We start from the raw sequence: 23483 nt of genomic DNA, 5'->3' as shown, positions 1-23483 counted from the left end.
ATGGGAGCGGGGGTAATGCTTAATTTCATTAAACTGATAAGGATCACTCTGAAAACAAGCCTTTCTAGGCTTAGGTAAACTGTTTTAAGAGCTAATTTCATTGCTGTAATTTCTCCCTCATGCTGTCTTTTACCATTCAGACTAATGTTTTGTTGTTTTAAGGCCCTGGACAAGTTCACAACAATGAGCAGTTCCCACATGTTACACTCAGCTGCCTTTCTGACTATCAAGGTATTTTCAAAATTAACTTCTTTGACAGTGCTGCAAGGTCTGGCTGACATGGCAGTAAGAATGTGGAATACAATTTTCTCATGGCAAAAAAAGATTCTTGTTTCTATAAGCCAGCAGGGACTTGTTTCAGCCTTGGAAAACTGGTCTGTGTGCCAGTGTCCATCACTACTACTTGTGTAGCTACACAGCCCAGCCTCCTCTAAGCAGCAATTACAGACCACCCACAGCAGCTGAAGAACAATATAAGCTTTCAAATCACTCATCCCTTTCTCTTCCAGCATGTTCTGGATGCCCACCTTCACCAGGCAGTAACCACAGCGCCGCAGCTTAATGTCACCTGGAATCAGAGGGATCACCACACCTTGTCCTTTATCTTCACCTTCCTACCAAAAAGAGAAAGGGAGGGACTGAGGAGGGTTCTTGCGCTGCTGTCTAGGCATGACTGAGCTGTCTTGCTGCATCTTTTTACTTAATAATTACACAGTGCTTGTTATCTCCATCATTAGGAACAAAGTAATTCATTAGAATACCTACAGAAGCTGCAGACAGTTATGGTACAGTGAGAGAACAGGTTACTGTAACCCTCCAAAGAATGTTTGCAGAGAGGCAGAAATAACTGGACAAGATACAGTCTGGGACAAAAACAAGGTTACACTTCACTTCTAAACACAATAACAATGTCTTTTCAGTATGAGCACTGCTAATTAGTCATACACAGCCAACACTGACATTAATGATGGATGACTAAGATTGATAGTGCTTCTGTCCTTCACAGTCTATAAGGCAGTGAACCTTGAGCAGACTACCAGTTACTGGACCTTTGCATCTCCATTTATTTCACTGTAACTTGTTTGTGGATGTGTCCTCTGAGAGGGCAACAAATCCATAAAGAGTTCAATAAATAGAGCTGCAGAGAGCACTGTCTGCCAAGCCTGCCGCTCAGTTCGGGGCTTTTTTTGCACTTGTACCACTTAGCAGTGGTTATTGTAAAATAGGTCATATACACATTCCGCAGGGCACTGCAGCCTCTGCTCTAGGAGAGGACTTGAGCTCAAATGGCACAGTTACATACAAAGGCAGGGTGGTGTGAAACGCATATTTAACAGCCCTACTGCTGTTAAAAAATACCAGTGTGAGACCGTGTCCTCATCTCCAACGGTCTGTGCATGTGTCCTTCATGCCAGCAGAACAGAAACCGTTTCAGATTGTTATCTACCAGAGTGGAAAAAGTAGAAAAGACTTAACAGCTACTCCACTTTGTTCTATTCATGAAGGGATTTACCTTCACTTCCTCTTCAGGCTTAACAAAACCCGGATCCATGAGAGACACCTTGAAGTACAGCAGGATCGAGCATAAAACCAGCGACACGAAGATCAGCGGCTGAAGCAGCTCCCCGCGCTCCTCTTGCTTTTGCAGATCTGAAAGGTACCCATAAAACACAGAGAGCAGCAGCTCCTTGTGAAGTGTCCCGGATTTTTCTCTCTGGCCTCAACAAAGGCGTCCCGAATCTACGAAGAGGAAATGGGGAGAGACTAGGCGGAGAGAGGAGAGGCTGAGAAGGGGCTCCCCAGACCCCCCGCCCTCGGGGCACCCTCGGGCCAGAGAGCGCGGGTTCCGCAGGGGCCGCGGGGCCCGGCCGCGCTCCGCGTCCTCCGCCCGTCCCGGGGGCGGAGCGGCCCCGGCCCCGGCCCGGCCCCGGCCACCCCGTCCCCGCAGCGCGGCCGGGCCCCGCCTCACCCGTGCGGTGCAGGAGGAGCCCGAGCAGCAGGGCCGCGCTGAGGGCTGTGTGTGCCGCCCGCACCCAGCGCCCGCCGGGGCCCATGGCCTCACCGGCTCCGGGGCCCGCCGGCGCGGAAGGCCTCGGGGCAGCGCTGGCAGGGCCGGACGGGACACGGGCAGCGCCCCGAGGCGGGGCCAGGGCGGCCCGGCCCTGCCGGGGAGGCTCCGCTGCGCTGTCGGACTGGTTCCAGGCCCGGGCTCGCCAAACACCGTGGGCCGGGAGTACTGGCTCCTTTTGTGCCCCGCGAGCCGGGCCTGCGGGGCCTTTCCTCGAGGAGTGTGTTTTTCCTGAGCCCTCCCCGCGTGTCCTCCCGCCCTCACCCCGGGCGCTGGAGCGCAGGGCTGGGCACACCGTTCAGAACCTCCGTTACACGGGGGCAGACACTGCTGGCTGTGCAGAGCTGTGGAAGGGGCTGGCACTGATGGGTCGGGCAGCAGGTGCCGTTCAGAGGCTCCTCGAGGTGGTTCCCGAGGTGCTGCTCTGCCTTAATCCTGCTCTCGCCAACCTGGTTATTCCATGCGTTGGTTTCCAGCCCCCGGGAAGAAGCGCAGACAGGCTGTGCCTGGCTGGAAGCAGCTACACGGCCCCATTAACCAAACAGAGCCTGGAGAACCTCTGACATAACTCGCGGAGGGAATTGATCTGGTTGAGATGGCTGCAGTCAAGAGGCTCCTGGCTGGGTGAGGTCATTGAACTCCCCCGAGGGCTGCCGAGGGAAGCAGGTGTGTACAGACTCTTCTCAGCTGGAACAGACACCTAAAAGCAATTGAATTGCACCTGAGATGCCTTTTTGTCTCTTGCTAATGATAAAAAAAACCCACCGAGGTGACTATAGCATGTATATATTTACACTTTGAGTGTCTAAGGGAGATGAATGTCATCACAGATTGTAGAAATTCCAAAATCAGTGCTTTAACTCCTTTCAGTTTAACATAGATAATACCTTGCTGCTTTTGTTACCTTCTTTCCCAGTAAAAATTCAGAAAGAAATATCATATTCTGTATAAATTTACCCTCCAGCACCTGGTAGTGGATTCCTTGTCATTGTTTGCCCACAAATTGATTATTTTAGTCTCTTCACATGAGTCAGTGGCCACCTGCTGATGCCAGGAAAGCACCTGGTTGTGTGGGTCACTTAAGTGGTTTACCTGAGACAGCTGGGTTGAAAAGTTAACAAAAATGGTCAACTAAATTTCCAGCATTCAAACACTTGTTTTTTTTAAATTCTAGGTAAATGCAAAGTCTGTGTCTCTCTTCCCTCAGACACCTCAGGCTGTACTGGTGCTCAGGAAAAGGTGGGTAGTGTCTCTCCTTCTTCACAGAGAGGTGTAAATTTTACACCTTAATGAGAGAAATCTGAGTAGTAGTAATATTATCCACTTGAAAGTAGAAACATTTTGATCTAGAATAATCTGTCCTAAGGAATATATTCTCACTCTTTGTGATTAAAATAATTTGGTGCAAGTTACTCTTTTTATCTTCTCCTTCAGCTTTGAAACCTGTCTTACAGAGATCAGAGCTTATCTCTCGTCTCAAGAGTTTCAGCCTCCGTGACTGGTTGAAATTAGGCTCAGTTACAGAAAGTCTCTACTAGTAAGTTCCTGAGGAGAATCTTGGTTCCTATGGCATTCCAGCTCAGAACCCCATGCTGCTGGAAGGCTAAGGTATCTCTCTGGACTCTTAAAACACAGCAGGTTTTCAGGGGCAGTTCAGTTTCATACAAATGCTCCTCCCATCCTGTTCACCTTGCTCCTTTACAGACTCCACAGTGACCACTGAATTCACTGGCACTGAGCCCTTCCAGCACCAGGGTCTTAAGAAGAAAGTCAGGCTGGCCTTAAAGCAGATTGGCTTTTCTTAAGGGCTCAGATCCTGCCCCTTACAAAGCCCAGGCTGTGGAGTGTGAACTGCAGATACATTACAGAGTTCAGACAATCTGGACACTCAAATATTGTCCTGATTTTTTCTCCTCCCACACAATTTCCTAACAATGCTCTTGTCCTCCACTGCTTTCTTCTGTTGACAAGCAGTATTGTGTCTTTTGGAGTGATGAAAGGCAAAGGCACTGAACAGCATCATCAACACGTGGCAGCTCCTTTCATTTTTAATTAAATATATGACAGCCAGTGGACCAGTAATGTACCTAAATAAACCACACTCATAGAACAAAGAAGACACTCTTGAGCGCTAGGTTTAATACACAGAGGGTATCCAACGGATACAACAGAAAAGTTAATTCATTCAGAATTGTAAGGAAGCAACAGTTGTGCATTTTGATTTTTTTGCTCAGTTTCACCAGGTACATTTGAACCAGGCCTCAGCATCAGGCAGGTCCATGGACAGAGTAAAAGGAGACACTTGCTCATTATAACTGAGAGTATTTTCATTGCAAAACAAGGAAATACATATTTAGTTAGCTTAAAAACTTTTTTTTAAAACAAGAAAAGAGTTACAGAGAGAATCAGTGACAATTATATGAAATCAAAACAGTCTGCTAAAGCAGAAGTGTTTCAGTTCAGCAGAGTATCTCCCTCATTCCCTAAGTGCTCTCTTCTCCTTCAGCCCCCATGTTGCTTTTCATCTATTCCTGATGACTATTGCCCTCTGTGCTTCATCCATATACATGGTTGTCTTGGAGACCAGCTGTTTCCCTACTTTTAATTATCTGTTTCCAGCACAAGCTGTCCTCTAACACCTGAGCTGTGGCAGACTCCTCCCTAAACAGTCTCAAGGAAATGTCTTTTCTATGGATAGTGCCTGACTGCAGTGCCCTCTAGCTCTTGCCCTACTGGTAATTAATTGCCTTCTTCAGGTAATGAGAGGGAATTGACTCACAGATCCAAGACTTTTCTTCCCACTTATCTTTTGCAGAGACCAGAGTGACAGCAGCAGAAGCCCAGCCAAGGTGACAAGCTGGGTAGGATTCAGTGCTGAAGAGGATAATTTCAGTAGGAAGGTGCAGGGAAACAGCAGCCATGGTGCAGATGAATTATCTGCAGTGTTCTGATTGCCACAAATATCAGTGCTAAACTTTCTTGGCTTGGTCTAGATGAGAAAGTCTGGTGCTTCTGGGTGTTAAACATCATCCAAGTAGATGCCAATCCTTATGAGCAATTCCTCCCACAGATTTTGTAAAATGGAAGCACTGGTGGGAAGTTGCTCACCAATTTGCTCTTATCTGCTCCAGAGAACAGGGACACCTGGCACTGCTGGGTCACTGACAAGGGCCACTGGAGGACAGGGCAGCCTCCAGCCAGGAAGGAAACCACACACAGTTCAGGTGGAGGGTTCCTTTGTTTGCACAGTCTCTGCAGGGAGCTACTGAGAGCATGTTCATGCTCTGCTTGCCAAGCTTTGGAATATTAAAGGAAATGTAGTAGTGAAAACATGAAGAGTCTGTGTGGGCCAGCTACTGAGCACAGGGAGCCCCTCTGCAATATCCTTGCGTGCTATGAGCTTCTCTACAGCTGGATTTTCATTTGAAAAACAGAACCCCATTCTGGTTTTCTGAGCAGGGTTGGTCACTGGCTGTATAATTTCGTGTGGAGCTGAAGTTTCCTGGCTTGTTCCTCTGATCCAGCAAAGCTGGAAGGCCTGAGAGGCATCCCTGGAGCGGTCAAGCATTTCAGGGTATCCAACTTCCCCTTTCACATTAAACCTTCATAAAGAATCTGCCACTTTGCCCTCCCTTCCTTTGCAGAACATTGATGTGATGTCTGCAGGCAACTCTCCTGTTCTGTCCTCAGCTCTGCATCTGTGGCACCACTTAAATCCTTGCCACCAAAAAATGTTTGCAGGTCATGCATATGCCATTGTTTCAGTTAGGGAAACTGAGGCCCAAACTAGTTTCAGACTTCAGATTACAGGAATTGTTGGATTGTGCTCTGGTGCTCAAAGGATACTTTTTACTCATTGATCCTTACTGAAGGGAAAATGTTTTTCAGCTCACAAAATCTTGAAGACACTGAAACTTGTAGGCAAAGCTCATGTTACACTAACAGGGGTGTTATTCCTTTTAATGTGCTACTTTAGGCATTTACCTTGCTGGTGGCCTGACTCAAAATCTTACGTGAGGCTTTCTGCAATTGCCCAGTTAAGAGTTCCCTCCTTCACCTGGGAATGGTGACAGATTTCAGCAAGCTGAGCTTTTCTGACAGCCTGGCCTCGTTCCATTCATCTCCTTATTGCTGGGAAATTGAAATGTTTTTATCCTGGTTCAGGCTGAGGTACAGCTTGCTGAGGGTCTGTGAGCAGTGAGATCAGAAGTTACCTCTGCAGTGTGAAACAGCTTTGATGCAGTGTGGATCTTGTTAGTTTGGGATGCAGCAGGTGAGACTCCAGTAACTGCTCAACTTGTGGAAGCACTGGTTTGGAAAACCCAAACCTCTGGGGTCTCAAGGCGTTGGTTGTTATTAGCCTTGATGTAGTTGTGTCAAAGTCTCAGAATAGAGCCCAACTGCTTGGCTTGGATTGCAGTGAGAGGTTGGGATCTGCTCCAGCTGAGATGGGAGTTTCCCAGCTCCACTGTCTCCCCAGCGTGGCAGCTGCTTTCTGGGGACAAGGCTTTCTGATACCTCGTATCTGTCATCTGTCCCCTTCTGCTCTACTCCCACCTTGCCAACATGGTCAGAATCTTGAGTGCTTTTTGTCAGTTGGTTCAAGATTTTAGTGACAGGAGCTTTCACTACGTGGGCATTGGAAAGGAAGCAGATGTGGTGGGTGGTACTGCCATGTGAAACAACTTCCCAAGGACAGCAGCACTAAATGGGGAGTTAAAGAGCAAAGCCTGACTCCCCTAAAAACCAAGGCTGTATTTGCAGCCCCTCTTAGTTTTGCATCTAGAAGGAAGATTAACAAAAGTTACACAGAAAACAGATCTTGAAATAAGCTTCCCCATCTAAAAGCTCATAGGGACACAAATTCTTGGGAAACAAGAATAAGACAAAAATACATTACAAATGACTGCAAAAAAAGTATAATTTGTCAAGTTTTGCAATCTTATGAAAACAATTTAAAAGTGACACAAAAATATATATAAGTTTGAAAAATACTTAAAAGAAAATAGTACAGATCTCACAATACCAAAACAAATTGACGTATGGTTAAAAAGAAAAAAAAAAGACATTGAATAACACCGCATTGGCAGTAAAAGTAAACCTCTCCAGGCAGTTGTGTTCTGTCAGTTAAAGTGTCAGTTTGTGGATCAAGGATCCATCTCTAACGTGCTCACAAGGACAACATGAACTCTGAGCATTAGCAGAACCTCATAGCAGCGACTCAAATCCGAGAGCAAAGTGTACAAGGGAAGAGAGCAGCGAGTTACTGTGCTCTGAGGCCTGAAATGTCCCAGCCTGCATGGCCATGGGCTCATCTTCCTTCTACCAGGCACAACATCTTTTCTGAGTCCCTTCTAAGGGAAGATGTGTCAAAGAACTGTGATGAGCAGTGGGCTATGACGTAGACAACTGTGCTGTTGAGTGCCTGGCTGTGAGGCAAACCTTGGCCTTCAGCTTCTTGAGCCATTATAGGTCTGGAGTGTCACAGGTGAAGACCAGCTCAGTGGGACTCTCCTCTCACCTGTGTCACATGGACTGGAGTAATGCTGCTGATGGGACTGGGACTGCACTGGTAAGTGCTTCTGGGAGTCAGATAGGAATAGGGCCTTCTGCTTCTGAGAATAGGGGGAAGATGTTGGGGTGGAACAAAAGGTGCTATTTCCTGAGACTGCCCTTCAGAGGGTGCCTGGAGACTCCCCACCTCCAATTCCAGCAGTTGTGCTGCAGTGAGCTTTCTGTGAAGGGAGATTATGATGCCACTGAGCACAGCTTGTGATGACACAAACTGAGGAAGAGCAGAACAGCTCCAGGCCCTTCCTGGGACTTGCATGAGGGGGTACAGCTGCTCAGGACTAGGGCCTAGCAGAGAATAGTATGCAGAGAGAAATACTCTGGCTTTGTAGCCCTTCCCTACAAAACAGAACACAACAAAAAAAGGTGGTGAAGGACTGGAATGAAGATGTGTAGCCCTTTGTGAACAAACCTTGTGCCTTGTTGCACAGGCTCCCTTTGAGAGAGAAGCTCTGTGTAGCCAAGAATGAATAACTGTTCTACTGGTCATCCCTGACCTTTTGAGGCTGTGTGGACTGGCAGATCCTACTGTACTGCCAATGGGGACAAAACAGACCTCTTGACTTTATGGGGAATGTCTTACTTCCAAATGACCCACACAGAATTAGCAATGCTTCCATTAATGTGAGTCTTCTATTAAAAAGCCCTTAAAGGAGTGAATTAGCTTCAAAGATCTCTGGTTTTTCCATTTCTAAGTCTCACTAAAATGTCAGTTCTTTTGGTCTATCTCTCTGGTATTGTGTCCCCCAACCTCTCTAACCAAATAAATAACTCATCACTGCCTGTCACCCCACTGAGCAGCCAATGCTGATTCAGGACTGGTGTTCTTGCAGACATCACAGGACCTCATGCAGTACAGCAAAAGGGAATTTTCTAAAGAGTAGGAAATAAACATGTCATACTAGTGATCACACAACTAGGTCTTCAAGCTCATGGTCATTTGAGGCTCTCTGTGTGGTCTAAAATAAAAGGTTAAAAGATACATAAATGTAATTGTCTTTGTTTTTTGTTTTCTTTTTATACAGAAATCATACACACAGAACTTCAACCTGAAACTTCATAACAAAAAAAGTCCACTAAGTTAAGGAAAGCATTTTGTTGTGCAAAAAGTCCCTCCCCCCTCCCCTATTCACCTTCATCTACTGAGGGTCTCACACACACACATAAAGTTTCCTTCCAACGGGTGAGTTGGTAAGAAAGAGTCCTCCCTATGTACAGTGAGTTAGAGAGAAGCTGGATACAGTGCTGGCAAGAGGCACTGGGTGATTGCCTCTATCTGGAAGTGTCCATGTTCTCCTCCTTAAAGTTACTGCAGTGCTCTATAACTTTCCTATGGATAAAACAAGGACAAGGAGAGAGGGTTTAGTTTAAAGCTTATTGCACCTCAGCTGTGGGACAGTAAGGTAAGAACTGTCCCAGAGCTAATTTGTGTGTAACAGTGTCCTGTTTGTATCTGAGACACAAACTGTGTCAAAACTAGTAAATTCCACAAAAACAGTTTCCATCTTGGAATGTCAAGTTATGGTAGTGCATCTCCAGATCCAGTTGTGACCATTCATTCATTACTCCCACACCTAAAATCTCATATGCCTTTAAATCCCACCAGGAAATACACTAATACAAATGTTTGTCCTTTACTGTGCTGTCACCTGTCCTATCCCACACACTGTGTGTAACTGTGACTGTCTTCTGCAGGCTCCAGTCCCCTCCAGAATTTAGTAACCCTCAGCTGTGGGAGTACCTGCTACCCACTCACCAGGTATGTACTCCCAGATCTCCACCTCTCTCTTCTATTCATCCTGCAGGTATGAAATTACAGCTCTCACTTTGCCAATGATCAGAAACTGCAGCTGGCTTTTACAACTCTGAAAGGATGACTCCAAATAAAGGTGTCATTGCAAGGGTGATGGACTCTCTAAAAAAATGCTCTCGTTTGAACTGTTGGCAGTTCAGTGACAGGCCAGTACGATTCTGAAGACAGGCAGCCCACCCAAGTACAGGCAAAAGTGGTAACTGGAGACTACTGGCCTAAGAACTGCAATTAGCCACGTGGCTCCCTTGCTCAACAAGCCAATCTACAACCCAGCTGCCTGGTAATGATCTGTGTGTACTGCTCATCTATAAGCATCTCTAGTATTCTGTTCTCATCCTCTTTTTCCTCTGCTTCTCCTGTATTCAATTCATACCTCTCATACACATCACTACAGGCCTTGCTTTGGTAGACTCACTTTATGTGGAAGAATAAAAAACTAAACTAGGGCTAAACTGAGAGTTTGTGATGGTGCACTGGTGTCCTACCGGGCCATTTCCTTGGTCTCTTGTCGTGCTGAGGCCATTTTAATCATGTCCTTCAGGAGAGGAATCCCACCTTCTTTGATCAGCAGCGGGCAGTACTTGTCAGCTGCAGAGAAAAGAATAAATCAGATCCTTGTGAACCCTCACAAGAGTGTACAAAGGGTGGCAGGAGGGTAAGGAGAAGGATCAAAACAGTGAAGGAATTTCCTACACACCAAGTCTAATTAGCTTTATTTGGCTGTGCTGCCTGGACATTCCTGCATCATTCAAAGAAGGTTTTCTCTACCTGCATAGTTTATCTCACAAGACCTTTTCTACTGACAGCCTCAGGTTCACCCCCTCAACTTCTACAGTGCAGGGAATATGATTTCAAAAAGAGAACTTACGGTAGACAGAGACCAGGTTGTAGAGTGCCCAGGTGGCCCAGTGCTGGCTGACTGGGGAGATCCCTTGTGGAAGAAGTCGAAGGATTGGTTCAAATGACCTGCACAGAAATATTACAGAAGTTGTTAAAATCCAAGAGCTACTTCTTTCAACACCTTTGCCACTCACAGCAATACAATACAGCAAGGGATCTGCTCTTAGATACCATAGCAGCAAATCCATTGGCATTTCAAAGATTCTGGCACCAAGGCTAAGTCAGTGTCCCAGGGCAGTGCTGTCAGGATTATAGGCCCCACCACTTCAGCACAAACACACTGCTCAGAGATAATAGCTGCAATGAAGGCAACTGAGCCAAGGAACTGATTTCCATCTCCATTAGGCACTTCCTCACAAGAGCTGAAATCCAGCAGCACTGATTGAGGAGGGACAAAGCCAAACTATACCCAGGCAAAGCTGGCTGCACACGTGCAAGGGTTCCTGTGTTTCTTCTGACAACGGTACTATACTGTCTATACTGCAAACAGGCACTGGAATGCCAGTTCTGGATCCCTGCCAAGAACTAAGGGAATTCTGAGTACCTGATAACCTCTTACAGGAAGGGGTTTAGAGGATTCCAGCAGTTGCATTAACCTTTGAAGGGATTTCTGGTACCTGTGTCTAGATATGCCCCAGAGAAGAGTGAAAGCATGTAGCTTTGGGAAGCAAACAGACTTAAAAGGACTGGTTGCAAAGGACATCAGTATCAGAGGAAAATGCTCAGGCAGTCCCAGACAGACCGTGGTTTTCCCAAACTACTCAATTTCAGCAGAAACTTGCAGGAGAAATTCTGCTGGGCTGCCAAACTTCTCCCATAGGAATTGTCAGGTAAGGTGTCTAATTTCAGCATCTTATGTAACATGTAAAGGAAGATGTAAAACCCTCACTAAAGAATATGTCCCTGAAGATGTTTCTCCTTCACTCTCAAGAGAGCCTCCATGCTAGGCTCTCTCTCTTCCTTTCTCTCTGTTGGTGTTTCCTTCCTGCGACAATTCTGGCTCCCATGTGAGTGGGCCAATCTTTTCCATTGCTCACCTGTAATTGATATTTCTCCTGGAGTTGATATCCCAGCTCTGGATGGCTGCCCACATCCTCTTCACAACTTCTTCTCTGTGAGGCTCACAGATCCCCCAGGCCTCTAAACCATCAAACATGATATGGGAGAGCACTCCACAGGCATTATATGACACCTCAATCCCATCAGCTTTGCTCTCCAGCAGGTTGCTGCCAAGAGAGAAGAGATCACTTAGAGCTGCTGATGCAGTAAAGATTCACAAGTCTCCAGGTGGTTCAGGAGAAGAGATCAGAGCCCAGCTGGTCACCAGCCAGGCACTCACCTGAACACACTGATGAACTGGGAGGTCATGAGCTGTGGGCGGAGCTCCTTCACTTCTGCCACATTGCCCAGGAGGCCCAGCATGTTACGGTGCAGCTCCTGTTTCTCTGGGAACTCCTGGCCAGGCAAGGAACAGGATTATACACAGGCAGGACTCTGTGATGCTGAGAACAAGCAAACCTGGGAAAAAGCTGTATAGCACATCTAGAAAAGCTCAGTTTTTTTGGGTTGTCAGCAATGGCTCCTTGGCAGGTGCCAAATGGTGCTTAAGGTATGTGTAAAAAGGGAGGATCAAAACCAGGCCCACTGCTCACTGCTGCTCTGCTTGAGGGGGCTGAACAAAGATGGGCAAAGGGGAAGATGTGTTCATTGCAACTTTCTCTGTTCTACTGGCTGCATGGAATGATGTGAGAAAGAAGAACTTACACAAGCTTTTTCTTTCCTGTTTGTGAAGTGTAGGAAGTAATTATTGGAGAGGAGCAGAGCCAGGGATCCTGCCCAGGCACCTGCATCTCCACTGCTCCTGTCAGCATCTCTCCAGAGACAATCAGACACTTACTTTCAAGCACTCCAAGAACAGTTTCATGCCACTGTAGTTAAGGAACATCTCACAGTTATCTGGGGTCTCATCAGTGATGTTCCAGAGGGCACTCCAGGAGAACTCCATCACCTGATCACACTATAGGGAAAAGGACATTATCAGAGCTTTGCTAATGCAGAAGCCTGGTGCAAACCAATCACCTGTTTGCTCTCTGGCATCACCCTAGATGACTCCAGAGGCTAAGAAAACCCGATTGTCCACTTTCAACTTTTCAGTAGGTGGGTTTTTTGTTTAATATTTTTGCCTCCCTGTCACATTCCCCTGCCCTCACCCTGAACAAGAAATTCTGCAGCATCAGCTGAGATGTCTTGTGTTTGTTAGAGAAGCTGAGCTGGCACTCTGGGCTGATTTCCATGCCCAGAGTGAAGTCAGACTGAAGAGAAAATACTATATGTTTTTTTTGGGAAATACTCACCGTTTTATCAGCCAACTTCTTCTGAATCAACTTTAGCATTGTCTGTGGGCAAAGAAAGGGGAAGAGTGAGAAACAGTTCAAAACTCAGCTAAAACTTAATCAGCCCTGCAGTATCACAGCAGTTATGGCCAATTTTGATCTTTTGCAGAGAACCTACTTGATATATCTTTCTCTAAACCCGTGGGACTGGGTCATGTTCCAAGTTGTAAGTATTCACAGAGCTGAAATATGCCACAGTCCCTGAGCTGTTGAGTTTGCAGTTGAGTCAGTTTTGAGCTGTATGACAAGGTCTGGGATGCACCATAACTGCACCAAAGCAACAGCCTTTGCAGTTCTTGGAAAAGCTGGGGGATATGGGTTCAGTTGGGAAATTGATGCAAATTGGGGAGAAGCAGGAGACAGTCACAAGGTGGTACCAGATCTAGAAAGAACCCAATGTGGTGAGGTCAGGTGTTAGGTTACAGTGCCTTCCTGCCCTCACACCAGCCTGTCTCTGAGATCATAACCTCCAGTGCTAGTAAGCAAGTAAAGGGGTGGGTTCCAGGAGAGGTCAGCATTGCTGGGACACTGGTTCCCTTCTGTGATATTGCAAGGTTGGATCATGGCTGGAGGCATTTGATGGACAGCTGTAAGGGAATTGTCCTAGCCTGGGTTATGGATAAGTAGATGCCTTGGGACCATACCAACCATGACAAACCCCATCTTGCCCACAGCTTCTTTGTGGTCGTTGTCCACCTGGCAGACCAGGGCATTGCAGAGGTGCACAGCGATGCGCTGGATGGACTCGTCCTGCCGGCTCTGGTTGAGGATGTTCAGCAGCAGCTCGTTCACTCGGCGGTACTGGAACTCCAGCTCCTCGGGAATGCTGAAGTTACACAGTGTCAGGCAGCAGTTCCGCTGGACCTGGGTCAAAAGGAGGCAAACACTGGGCCGAGTGGCTACAAAAGCACAGACCCCACCATCTCATGTTCCCTTGCTGCTTGGTACTGAAAGGACCTTCTTGCCTGACTACAACTACTGAGATTTCTGTTACCCTCTGATCTTGTGCTGTGCTTCAGCCATGCTCCATGACTGGCACTCCAGTCTCACAAGGCCACCCAATTATCCAGGGCCCATTGCTTTCCAAGCCAGTTCCTTACTGCCTATTGGCTCTCTACACAGCTGACTTCCAGTACAGAGACTTGAGATGTTTCTTTTCCTTGACTCAGCATCCCCTTTACCCACAACAATTTTACCCCACCGACAGTGCCGGGCATCCGTGTGCCACACACGCGTTTCACCACTGTTCGTGGATAAAAAGAAGCATTCTGTACGTAATCCCCACTTGTTGAGTGGAGACCAGGAGCAGACCTGGGCAGGCAGTAACTTCTCTGCCTTGTTTAACTCCCTGCAGGCAGAGGAAATCCAAATGCTGACACCAGGCTAAAGAATTGATACAGGGAAAGTGGACTATGGGAACCAAAGGTGCCTGGGCTGCTCTTACTGTGACCTCCTGGTAGGACTCCATGCCGTTCAGCACCACCTGGATGACCTGGCGCCGCAGCTTCACGCTCTGCTCCATGCGGTACTCAGAGTTGGTCAAGTAGAACAGCGCGGCGCTGCCCGTCACCTGGATGTTTTTGTCATCTTTGTGGCACTTGAGGGCTGTGATCACCAGCTGCAGAGAAGCAACACAGAGCTTCAGTGCCACGGACTTGCTGCTAATTCTTGGAGTGACTGTTAGAAGCCTGCAAGGAAAGTGTGGCCCAGGCATTGCAGGAATGTGCTTAGGAAATGAAGGTAGCCAGTTCCACTGCGTCACTGGAACTTTCTCTGGAATGGCCTGATACAGTGTCCCAGGGTGGAAAAAAAGACTGGGAGTGCAAAATTCCCCTTGTCAGGGTGAGGCCAAGGCTTACCTGGAGGGCTCTCAGCAGCTGGCTGCAGCGCTCGATGCGGGCAATGTCGAAAAGCAGGTTGATGGCCCGGGAAGTGATTTCTGGCCGGTGCTCGGTGTAAGCCTCGATGGCATTCAGGACTTGCTCTTCATTCTTGTCTCCACTCACCTGGCGTGGAAGAGCAAAAGGAGTCAGGGGAGAAATTATGAAGGAGGAAAACCAACATAAGAAGGAAACTCTGAAAGGTCAAAGGGTATACTTTCCCTTTGCCCTGAGAGTAGATTCAGCCCAGGATGAGACAGAGGTTGAGTCACTTTTCGGTCCAGAGGGATGAGAAAGAGCACCTTTGGGGCAGGAGGATGCTATTCAAAATTAGGACTCCTACTGTCTTAAATCCTTTGCTGTAGTCACAGACATCCTCCAGGAGGGATGATTTCTCCATGCTTTTCTCCAATGTTTTTCAATCCTTACAAAAACTATGTGGGCTACAGGTCTTGCTTTCTGGCAGTTTTCTTGCATTATGAAGTAGTCATTCAAAGAGCAGAGCTCAGCTGTCACACCCAAGACCCAAAGAACTCCACTCTACCGGCAGCCAGGGTTCTCATGTTCTTTCAACTTCTAACAAGTTCATACTGCCAATATCCCTGCAGCCTCCTTACCTTGTAGGCTGGAATATGGGTCAGGCGGCAGAGGGATGTTTCAAAAAGGCCCAAGAACTGCAGTGGTCGTTTCAGACCCCGGAAGGGAGCAATGCTGCTCTTTGCTGGCTCAATGCTGGGGTGAAAACACAAGAGATTGCTCATGTTGGTACCATGTTTCTTCAGGTGCCTCCTGCCAGAGATGGCTGCCAGCCCTCCATTCACTCTGACTGTACTGCTTCATACCCACAGTGCTAAAAGCTACACTTCATTTTATACCAGGCAGCTGCTTATGAACATAACACTAAATATTCATTCCCGGTGATCCTGAGTAAAAGGTGAACGTGCTGAATGGAACCAGCAGTAAGAATTACTGCAGACAGGATGCAGCTTTCCCTGGTAAAATTTGTCCTGGAAATTCACTAGTTGGGGTGAAAATTTCCTCTTAAAGGGCTGTGGATTTCACTCATCCAATGTATTTGTAATGTGATAGACATGCTAAGTCTGCTTCTCTGAGCATGCAAGAACACTGTTTTTGCTGCCATGTTCCTTATTGACCAAGAACTAGTGCATTTTCACCAGCTCTGGTGAAAAGGAGGCAGTACTGTCTCACTTTTTTGCTTCTGTTCAGCAAGTGCTTAATAGGAGGGCAGAGCTCTTGGCTGATGTGGAAAACCAGACCTTTAGGTATGCCTCTGCTGAGGGGCACCAGGATTTCCAAGGGTTGATTTCCCCAGTATCCAGGTCAAATGTGAAAACAGACCTTTAGATTCCAAGCTCCTAAAACACTCAGTCCTCCTATGAGTGCTGATGTATTGACTCAGTGTATAAATGTTCTGTCAGAAGAGCCTGGATTTCCACAAGGGTAAGAATATTTTGTGTAGGAAGTGTGTAAAGGGCTTTGGAGTAATTTCAGAAAAAAATCCAGCAAAAGATCCCTAGGAGAATGTGTGTGGAAAAGAACTGAAATACTTCAGATATGCATGGCAGGCAGATGGGATGAATTCTTTATTACTCTTACAAGTCTTTACATGTGTTGCATACAGCAATCACAGCTGATTCTCACACTAGTCTCTACTGTCAGGGGAACCTGGCAAGAGTTGTATCCTGCTTTTTAGTACTGATTAGACCTACAGAATTTGAGAACTCAGAAGAGGGAAATGTTCTTAATTCATCTTTGACTGATCTACCCATCCAAGCAGCTCTTAGTAATGGCTGTTCCCTTACCTTGTCTGGCCCATCTTCTCCTCCATGCTGGGGATAGTGCAGTTCTCCAGCATGGTGTGCCCTGAGATGTCGAGCGAAGTGAGGTTCACCAGGTTTTCCACAAACAAGTTTAGAACCCGCCGGGTCAGCTTGAACTTGTAATAACTGGACAGATGGTCTCGAGAGATATCCAGGTGCCTGCAAGTGATAGAGCATCTCACAGCCTGGAAAGCATTAGCTGGGGCTTCTGCCTCCCTGCCAGAGCTAAGTGTGATAATTATTTATCATTATTTCCTTCCCAAGATACAGGAATGTGGTTCTGTAGGCTCTGGAAGCAGCAGGTGGCCCTGTGTCTAACCAAAGCACACAGGTATCTGGTAGAGGGCTATTTGAAATGGACCACAGTGAATCATCTAACCACACATCACAAAGGAAATTGCTCCAGGCTCAGAAACTGCCTTTTCCAAACTCCATCACAGCAGCCACCTGAGCATTTCTGCCTGGAGATTAAGATGCACCAGAAGATCTGTGCATCCCCAGAAAAGTATCTTGCCTCATCCCACAAATTAAGTTGCACAGGTTTCTGTCTGCTTCCCCAGTCTTACAGTTTTTCCACCCCAGGCTATTACATTATTCTGATTTCTTTCAGGTATTTAAATACTTAAGCTTTGAGGAAATCTTGCTGCCAAGGGAGTGGATGGACAAACTGACCAGCTGTTGTGTGCAGGTGGGGTTCCTTACAGGACAGAGAGACTTTGCTGGCTCATACCGAAGACTGGAGCAAACATCCCACTCACAAAAGTGTCTTCTACCTGTTGCACATCAAATGGGTGGGATGGGGTCAGATATGTGTTGGTTTTTGTTTTTTTCAATGGGAAGTTTCTGCTAAGTGGTATCTTCTTCCAAGCAAAATTCAGGCTGGCTTTAGACATGTCAGATATGTACAGTGATGTGTACATATATACAATGAGTGAGCCTGTTCACCTTCACCAGGAAGGTTTATAAGCTGAACCCAGCAGTGTGTGCTTCCCTGATAGCAGGCAAGAAGACCATTCCTGAAAGACCTTTCCCTGTCAGCTAGAGAAGGATAAAGAAGGAAACAGATCTGCTGACCTGAGCTTGCGAAGCTGTGCAATCACTTGGATGTGCTCCTCTGAAAGGTCCATGTTGTAAAGCACTAAGGAAACCAGACTGTCCTTCCACTGGGTCAGGAATCCCACATCATTCAGCTGGATCCCAGAAAGGTCGAGAGCTGCAAGGGAGGCCAGGGGCCGCAGCAGCGTCTCCACGTTTACCCCCTCGATCAGGCGGCCCAGGTTCAGGATGCGCAGGCGGCTGAAGCCTTCGAAAGTAAAGTCCTTGACCAAGACCTGGCGAGTGGGGTTCACCAGGCAGTCGTCCTCACAGCCCCCAGGATTCTCCTCCTCGTAGAAGATATTGCTGCAGCCAAAGAGGCTCAGGGAGATCAGTGTGTGGCTGAAGCTCACCAAGGTTTGCAGGCTCTTGGCTGTCAGCTTCTCACAGTTAGTCAGGTAGAGCTCAATAAGATCCTGAAAAAAGGGAAATCAAGGTTAGAGATATTTCGTAGGTAAAGTGCCCACCTTGTTTGCCCCACACCTCCCACATGGACAGCCTGAAATCATGTATCACCCAACTTGACCAGTGTCCTATGCCCTTGCCAACACTGGCTTTGGGAGCTGAGAAAGGAGAAGCTGGGGTTAGTCCAAAGAAGACTTGGACAGGGAAGGATGAAGCCTTGGGAATCTCTGGGTGTCTGGAATTCCAGCTGGTGCCCATGCAGCAATGCCGCTATGTGATGTGGCAACTGTCAGTGCAAACCCCACCTGCTTCCTGATGGCCTCCAGGTCCTGGTCCTGCACGATGTGTTCCCGCAGGTGGATCCGAGCTAGCCTGGTGCTCCGTGGGTCTGAGAAGAGGGTGAAGAAGCTTTCATGGGGTTCAAAGATGCTGTCTGTCTTCACCAGCTCCACGTACCTGTGTGGGGCAATGGTATTAGCAGAGCACAGGCTCAGCCACAGCTCTGGCACCTGCACTGGTGACAAGGAAGTGTGACAGAGTTGTGAGCACACACCAATCCACCCTCTCCCAGTATCACCCTTTGGGGCAAAGGAGCCCACCCACCTCTTCTGGCACAGAACCAATGAGCTGTAGGAAAATCTTGGGCAAAGATTTGTGCAGGACTCAGTATGTGTGAACAAACTGGATTCTGGCAAGTATAGACTCCAGTAATTTTTCCCTTAGCTGTTTAAACTTAGTAATTTGATGATTTCGCCCCCCCCCCCCTGTTTTTCAGAAATTAGCTGCCCAGATTTCTCTGCCAGATTTTGTGGGCACAAGTTCAGCCAAGAGAGACTGTGACAGCCAAATTACATAAATCCCTGGAAACAAGTTGCTTTATAAAACTATGGGAGCAGCAGCCTTAAAATTTTACATCTGTTAGCACTTTGCACTCTTATTTCTCTGCTTGGACAGAGGGTTGTAATGCTTCAGTGATAGGAAATGGGAAGGCTTCCTTGTTGCTCACTGACATTCTAGGAAGAAGCAGTGACTGTTTCACTCTGGGTTTACTCTTTTCATTTCCCTTTTTACAGCATCTCATTGAGCTCTGACTAACTTGGAAAGGGTGACTACCACAGAAATTAGAATGATAGCAGTACAAAAGGGAACACTTCCTTCTGAAGTTCACGCAAACCCTTATTTGCCAATATGATCAATAGGAAAAACACAGCCCTATGAATTCTTTCCCATAATTCTTTTTGGAGAACTATACTCCCCCTTCTCTGAGCTCCCAGCTCCTTTCCAAACCAGGCCTGAAACGTACTCGTTGACAAGTTTGTCACAGATCTCGCTTGGCAGGAAGATGTCGGGATGGAGCCGGAGCGTTTCATTGTCCAGGAGGTAGCAGAGAGTCCCCTCCAGGTTGCGAAGGCAGTAATCAGTGCACAAGGTCATCAGCGACTCAGGACTGTCAGATGCCATCTTGAGGGAAATTATGGGAAGGGGAAGAGCAGAACGAAGTGTTTGATGCAGGAGATCCTTCCCTCAAATGAAGTCCTGGGATGAATTTACGGGGCCATCAGGATAGCTATAAGCAGAGAAGGGAAAAAAGATGCATTGAGAAAGGCACAACTGCAGGTGTCCCACAAAGCTGTCACACCAGCAGGATGTTGTATTTACAGCTCATCACTTGCTGACCTCAAAAGTACCCGCAGCAGTTTGGCCTCTCTGGCAGTGTGCCCTTAATTCCTTGGTATTCCCCCTCCAAGGGGACACTGTGGGAATGAATTAGTGTGATGTGTTTGGAAATGAGGCTACACAGCAAAATGTTTCCTCATTGCAGGGTTATCTGGCTGACAAAGGCCCTCGGAAAGGGAAGTGGTAGAAGCCACGTTGCTTGGTTTCCTTCAGGGTGAGTTGGATAAACCAGCAGAACATTTACTGTCAGCATAATCCTTTGTAAGACACCAGTGGGATCTGTGGCCCCGTATCTCCTGCCTGTCATTCTCTTTGCCAACATCCCAAGTCAAGTTTCATTTTCGAGCTCAGTGTTTCTCTGTAGTGCCAAGTCAGAAGCTTCATGCAAGTCTCTGAACTGGAGCATGAAGTGGATCAGAAGGGGAAACACACAGACTGGTCTGGGATCGCCCCGAGTGCAGTGTAAAGGCAAGGATTGTGATTGTGCCGGACACCTCTACATCCAGCTCACCCTCACCACCCCAAATCTGTCACAAAGAGTGACTAAACTGGAAAAAGGCAAGGTGCTTTTGCCCTTTTCATTTTTGGAACAGGATAAAGGATGGGTGAGGCAGACAAGTGGGGGAAGCTATCCCTGTTTTCTGATTTGAAATGACCTGACTGCTCTGGTATCAAGACTTGCTCACTGGGGCCCTTAGGGGCTTATCAGAGAAGTTAGCTTGAAGACCAGCAGTGACATTTCACTTTCAAAGGGTCAAATCACATTACAAGCAAACCTAAACTTTTCTAAATATTTCCACAGACACAAAAAAATGTGTTGAAATGTTTGTTTTTTATATAAAACCTATGTCTTATCAAAAGTCTGTCCCTGCTGGCCCTGAGAACACTGATGCTGTGGAGGTAGCTGTTATTCCCTCTACCACAGTTGAGCAGCCATTGCTGGAGAAGTTGCTGCAAAATGTCCTTAACCATATTCCATTTCTGATCCTTATCCTGCAGCTGCAAACAGCAGGACACTTGTGTGTCACCAGCTCTCTGCTTCTCTAAAGCCTCTGCTGCTCTCTTTCCTTCATTCCTATGTTATCAAGACAGGTGAGTTTAAATCCCTTTCCTCAGCTTAATCACTCTAAAAGCTAATGCTGAGGCAAAACCCCCCAAAACTTCAGCAATCATACAAATTATACTTTAAACTCTCTCCAATCATGGTGTTAAGGGTGGAACTTGCTATTTTGGTCACTGAGTGCTGAGGTGGGGGTCACAAGAACATAAAACTGAGACTTCTCAATAGTGCCACAGTAGCTCCATTGAGGTGCATGAGGTCCAATCAATGAAAATGGAGGGTTTTCAATTTTGATAAAGGAGGAGCTCCACAATCCATAGTTCTCACCTTTGGAGTTAAGAAAGGTGAGAAGTCAAGGCTGAAATGTGCCAAGGAGTGCAGAGTCTCCCTGGCTGGGAGGTCCTGGCAAAGGGAATGCAGGTGGGAGGAAGCTGTCCTGTGTCTGCTTTGGAGATGAATCGGCCTCACCTCCAGAACAAGTCCCTCTCGCAGATTTTGCCTGAAGCTTGCTGGAGAGAATCTTTCCAGAAAGGCAAGATCAACAGGAAGATCTGAACCAGCTGGGAAGCGTGTTCTGCTGTCCCTACCAGTTCCCCTGTGCCATCAGACAGGAGGTCCCTGCAGCCAGTGTTCTTCCACTGTTTACTACCGACGGCCAGAGAACTCGAAAACAAATTCCCATTGACAATCTATTGTCACGTGCGGCTGGAAACGGCCAGTGCTTGGGACTTGTCCAAGCAGCTCAGAGCACCAGAGGGCAAGGACTGCCTTCCTGTGGCTCTGACAAGCCTCTGTTCCCTCTCTGCTGAGACCAGCACAATGCAGCTGGTTGATCTCAGCCCTGAAGAAATCAGCTGCCCTTTAACTTCTGAGCTCCCCCGTGATCCACCAACACAATCCCATGCAGAAGTTTAATATCAAGAATGGTTAAACTGTCCCACTGAAATAAGACCAAAGAAAAGCTTTCATTCTTCTGATTTATTACATATATCTGAGCAGCTGCTGTGACCTTTTCTCCAGGAGACAACACAAGCTGGCCTCTCCCTCCTTAGACTGAAGACATGACACCTCAGCAGCAGAGAGGGAAGTAAAAGTGCCAATAGCTGCCCTGATCAGTACCGTCTCTAGTCATAACCTCGATGTGTGACGAAAAGAAAAGAACTGGAGAGGCTGAAAAATCATTAACAATTGTCTAATTGTTCTTCTCAGGAAGCTTCACACAGGATGAAGTTGCCTAGTGACTGCCACCAGTGCTTTTCCACCAGTGGGCTTCCTGCTGCCATGTAGGTTTTGGGAGAGTTAAAGACAGATGCATTAAAGATGCTGAAAATTCAAGAGCAAGAACTGAAAAGTGACCAGAACTTCAGCTGCCAGTATTTTTTCCAATTTATTTCTCTGACAGGTTTACTTCCATCTTAGTGCACCAAGGAACTGAGTTCCTCAGAGCCTTGGGAGCAGGCACACAAGAGCCCTCTCTGTGCAGTAACAGCACCCTCCTGCTATTCACAGACCCAAAACCAGGTGCAGTACAGGCAGCTCTGCTTGCCCCCTCCCCAGCATCCAGGACCCACCTGCCTCTTTGCAAATATTGCTTATTTCCAGGCTGCACCTGCATTGTTGCAGCACTCCAGGCTGCACTGGCACGTGAGGCTCGGGACCTCTCCTGGGGCTGCCGGTGCCAATATCCTCTCCCTTGGACTTCAGACCGATCATCTCTCCCAGCCTCTCTCCAGGCAGTGCCCGGAGCCAAGCCAAGCCTGACTCACCGTGGCTCCACGCCAACCACACAACGTTTATGCTGTTGCTACAAAAATGACTGGCAAAGCTGACTGTTCCAGCATCAGGGACTCATCCAAGGAGAGGGCAAACAGTATGCACTGACATGAGCTGATTACAGTGACTTCAGAATTACAAAGGTAATGTAAATGCAGAGTTTGGCACAGGTTGTGCTCTGAAAGGAAACTGCACTGTCACTTTAGCTGGCATCTTGCAGCTGCAAATCATTGTGATTTTATTAATTGATGGGTCATCGCTGCCTTTGTCGGGAAACACCATCCCTTCTTACACAAGGGAAAGTGAAGTAGGAGGAGAGCAAACTATCCCCTGTCCCAGCAAAGCCTGCAACTTCCAAACTGGTCAGCCTGTAGACTGACATCGTAAATGAGACAGCTCGCACTTGCCGGGGAATGCGTTGGTCTTTACCTGCCTGCAGTAAAGATGCTCCTTCAGCTCACTGAATTACATCACGGATTTTCGTAGATCACCTGCCCAAGAAGACCACCTGGAGTCCCTGGTCCCGGCTCTCTGGGCGCTGGGGCTCCATCAGCCCGCCATGGTCTCTATCAACCCCGCGGGCAGCGCTGGCCCCGAAGCCGAGCCCTCCCTCGTCCCCAAGGCACTCAGAGGTCACCTCGCCGCACAGCGCCGGAGCTGCTGCCGCGGGCCGGAGCCCGGCCTGCCGGGGCCCGGCTGCCCCCGGCGGTCCCGGGGAGGGGAGGGGGACTGCGCCGGGGGCACCGTCCGGCACTGCCGGGGGCGGCGGTTCCTCCCCCCGCCCGGGCGAGCAGGCCTGTTGCCCCAGGTCGGGCTGGGGAGGGGGGCACCGGCACTCACCTGGCGCCATGGGGGACTGGTCCCGGCTGGTCCCGGCTCCCCGGGGCGGGCCGGGGTCCGCGTCCTGCTCGGGCCCGCTCCCCCCGCCGCAGCCTCCGCTGTCAACAAACCCGCCGTCACTTCCTCCGCCCGCGCCGGAAGCGCCAGCGAGTCCTTCCCCGGAAACA

The 23483-nt window shown here is 47.9% G+C and overlaps 2 protein-coding genes and 1 long non-coding RNA gene across 5 annotated transcripts in view; 1 reads left to right on the top strand and 2 right to left on the bottom strand.

The window, feature by feature from the left end:
- Positions 1-2139, bottom strand: part of ZDHHC12 (zinc finger DHHC-type palmitoyltransferase 12) — a 7157-nt gene extending 5018 nt beyond the window's left edge. The window contains exons 1-3 of one of the 2 annotated variants that reach the window (XM_068211337.1): positions 1970-2135; positions 1514-1650; positions 528-614 (exon numbers count right to left, since the gene is read on the bottom strand). In XM_068211337.1, coding sequence (XP_068067438.1) covers positions 528-614; positions 1514-1650; positions 1970-2054 — 309 coding nt within the window. In that variant the 5' untranslated portion in view covers positions 2055-2135. Of the gene's footprint in view, positions 1-527; positions 615-1513; positions 1651-1969 lie in introns of both variants that reach the window. The other variant, XM_068211338.1, reaches the window with a different exon arrangement.
- On the top strand, positions 1517-17761 carry LOC137486225 (uncharacterized). Of its 2 annotated transcripts, none has more exons than XR_011005617.1 (4): positions 1517-1657; positions 2545-2734; positions 3243-3307; positions 12150-17761. It is a non-coding gene; the product is annotated as an uncharacterized lncRNA (long non-coding RNA). The 2 variants fall into 2 exon arrangements; XR_011005618.1 differs by having other exon boundaries at positions 12145-17761.
- On the bottom strand, positions 4099-23483 carry ZER1 (zyg-11 related cell cycle regulator). Its single transcript, XM_068211333.1, has 16 exons — positions 23317-23483; positions 19270-19533; positions 18272-18422; positions 17541-17977; positions 16449-16625; positions 15243-15357; positions 14605-14751; positions 14190-14363; positions 13394-13609; positions 12707-12748; positions 12250-12369; positions 11692-11807; positions 11390-11578; positions 10321-10418; positions 9938-10040; positions 4099-8969 (listed from the first exon to the last, which is right to left on the bottom strand). Exons 2-16 carry the CDS (start codon positions 19425-19427, stop codon positions 8912-8914), a joined length of 2301 nt encoding a protein of 766 aa, XP_068067434.1. The 5' UTR covers positions 19428-19533; positions 23317-23483; the 3' UTR covers positions 4099-8911.

This window comes from Anomalospiza imberbis, chromosome 21 (genome assembly GCF_031753505.1).
Source record: "Anomalospiza imberbis isolate Cuckoo-Finch-1a 21T00152 chromosome 21, ASM3175350v1, whole genome shotgun sequence".
Lineage (NCBI taxonomy): Eukaryota > Metazoa > Chordata > Aves > Passeriformes > Viduidae > Anomalospiza > Anomalospiza imberbis.
This window is presented reverse-complemented; position numbering and strand designations above follow the sequence as displayed.

Coding starts and splice junctions, on each gene's coding strand:
- ZER1 (XM_068211333.1), bottom strand. CDS start 19,427: ATGGCATCTGACAGTCCTGAGTCGCTGATGACCTTGTGCACTGATTAC. Junction 13,610..14,189: donor AGTCCTACCAGGAGGTCACA/GTAAGAGCAGCC, acceptor CTTTTGACCCAG/GTCCAGCGGAACTGCTGCCT. Junction 11,808..12,249: donor TGTTCTTGGAGTGCTTGAAA/GTAAGTGTCTGA, acceptor TTGCCTGGCCAG/GAGTTCCCAGAGAAACAGGA.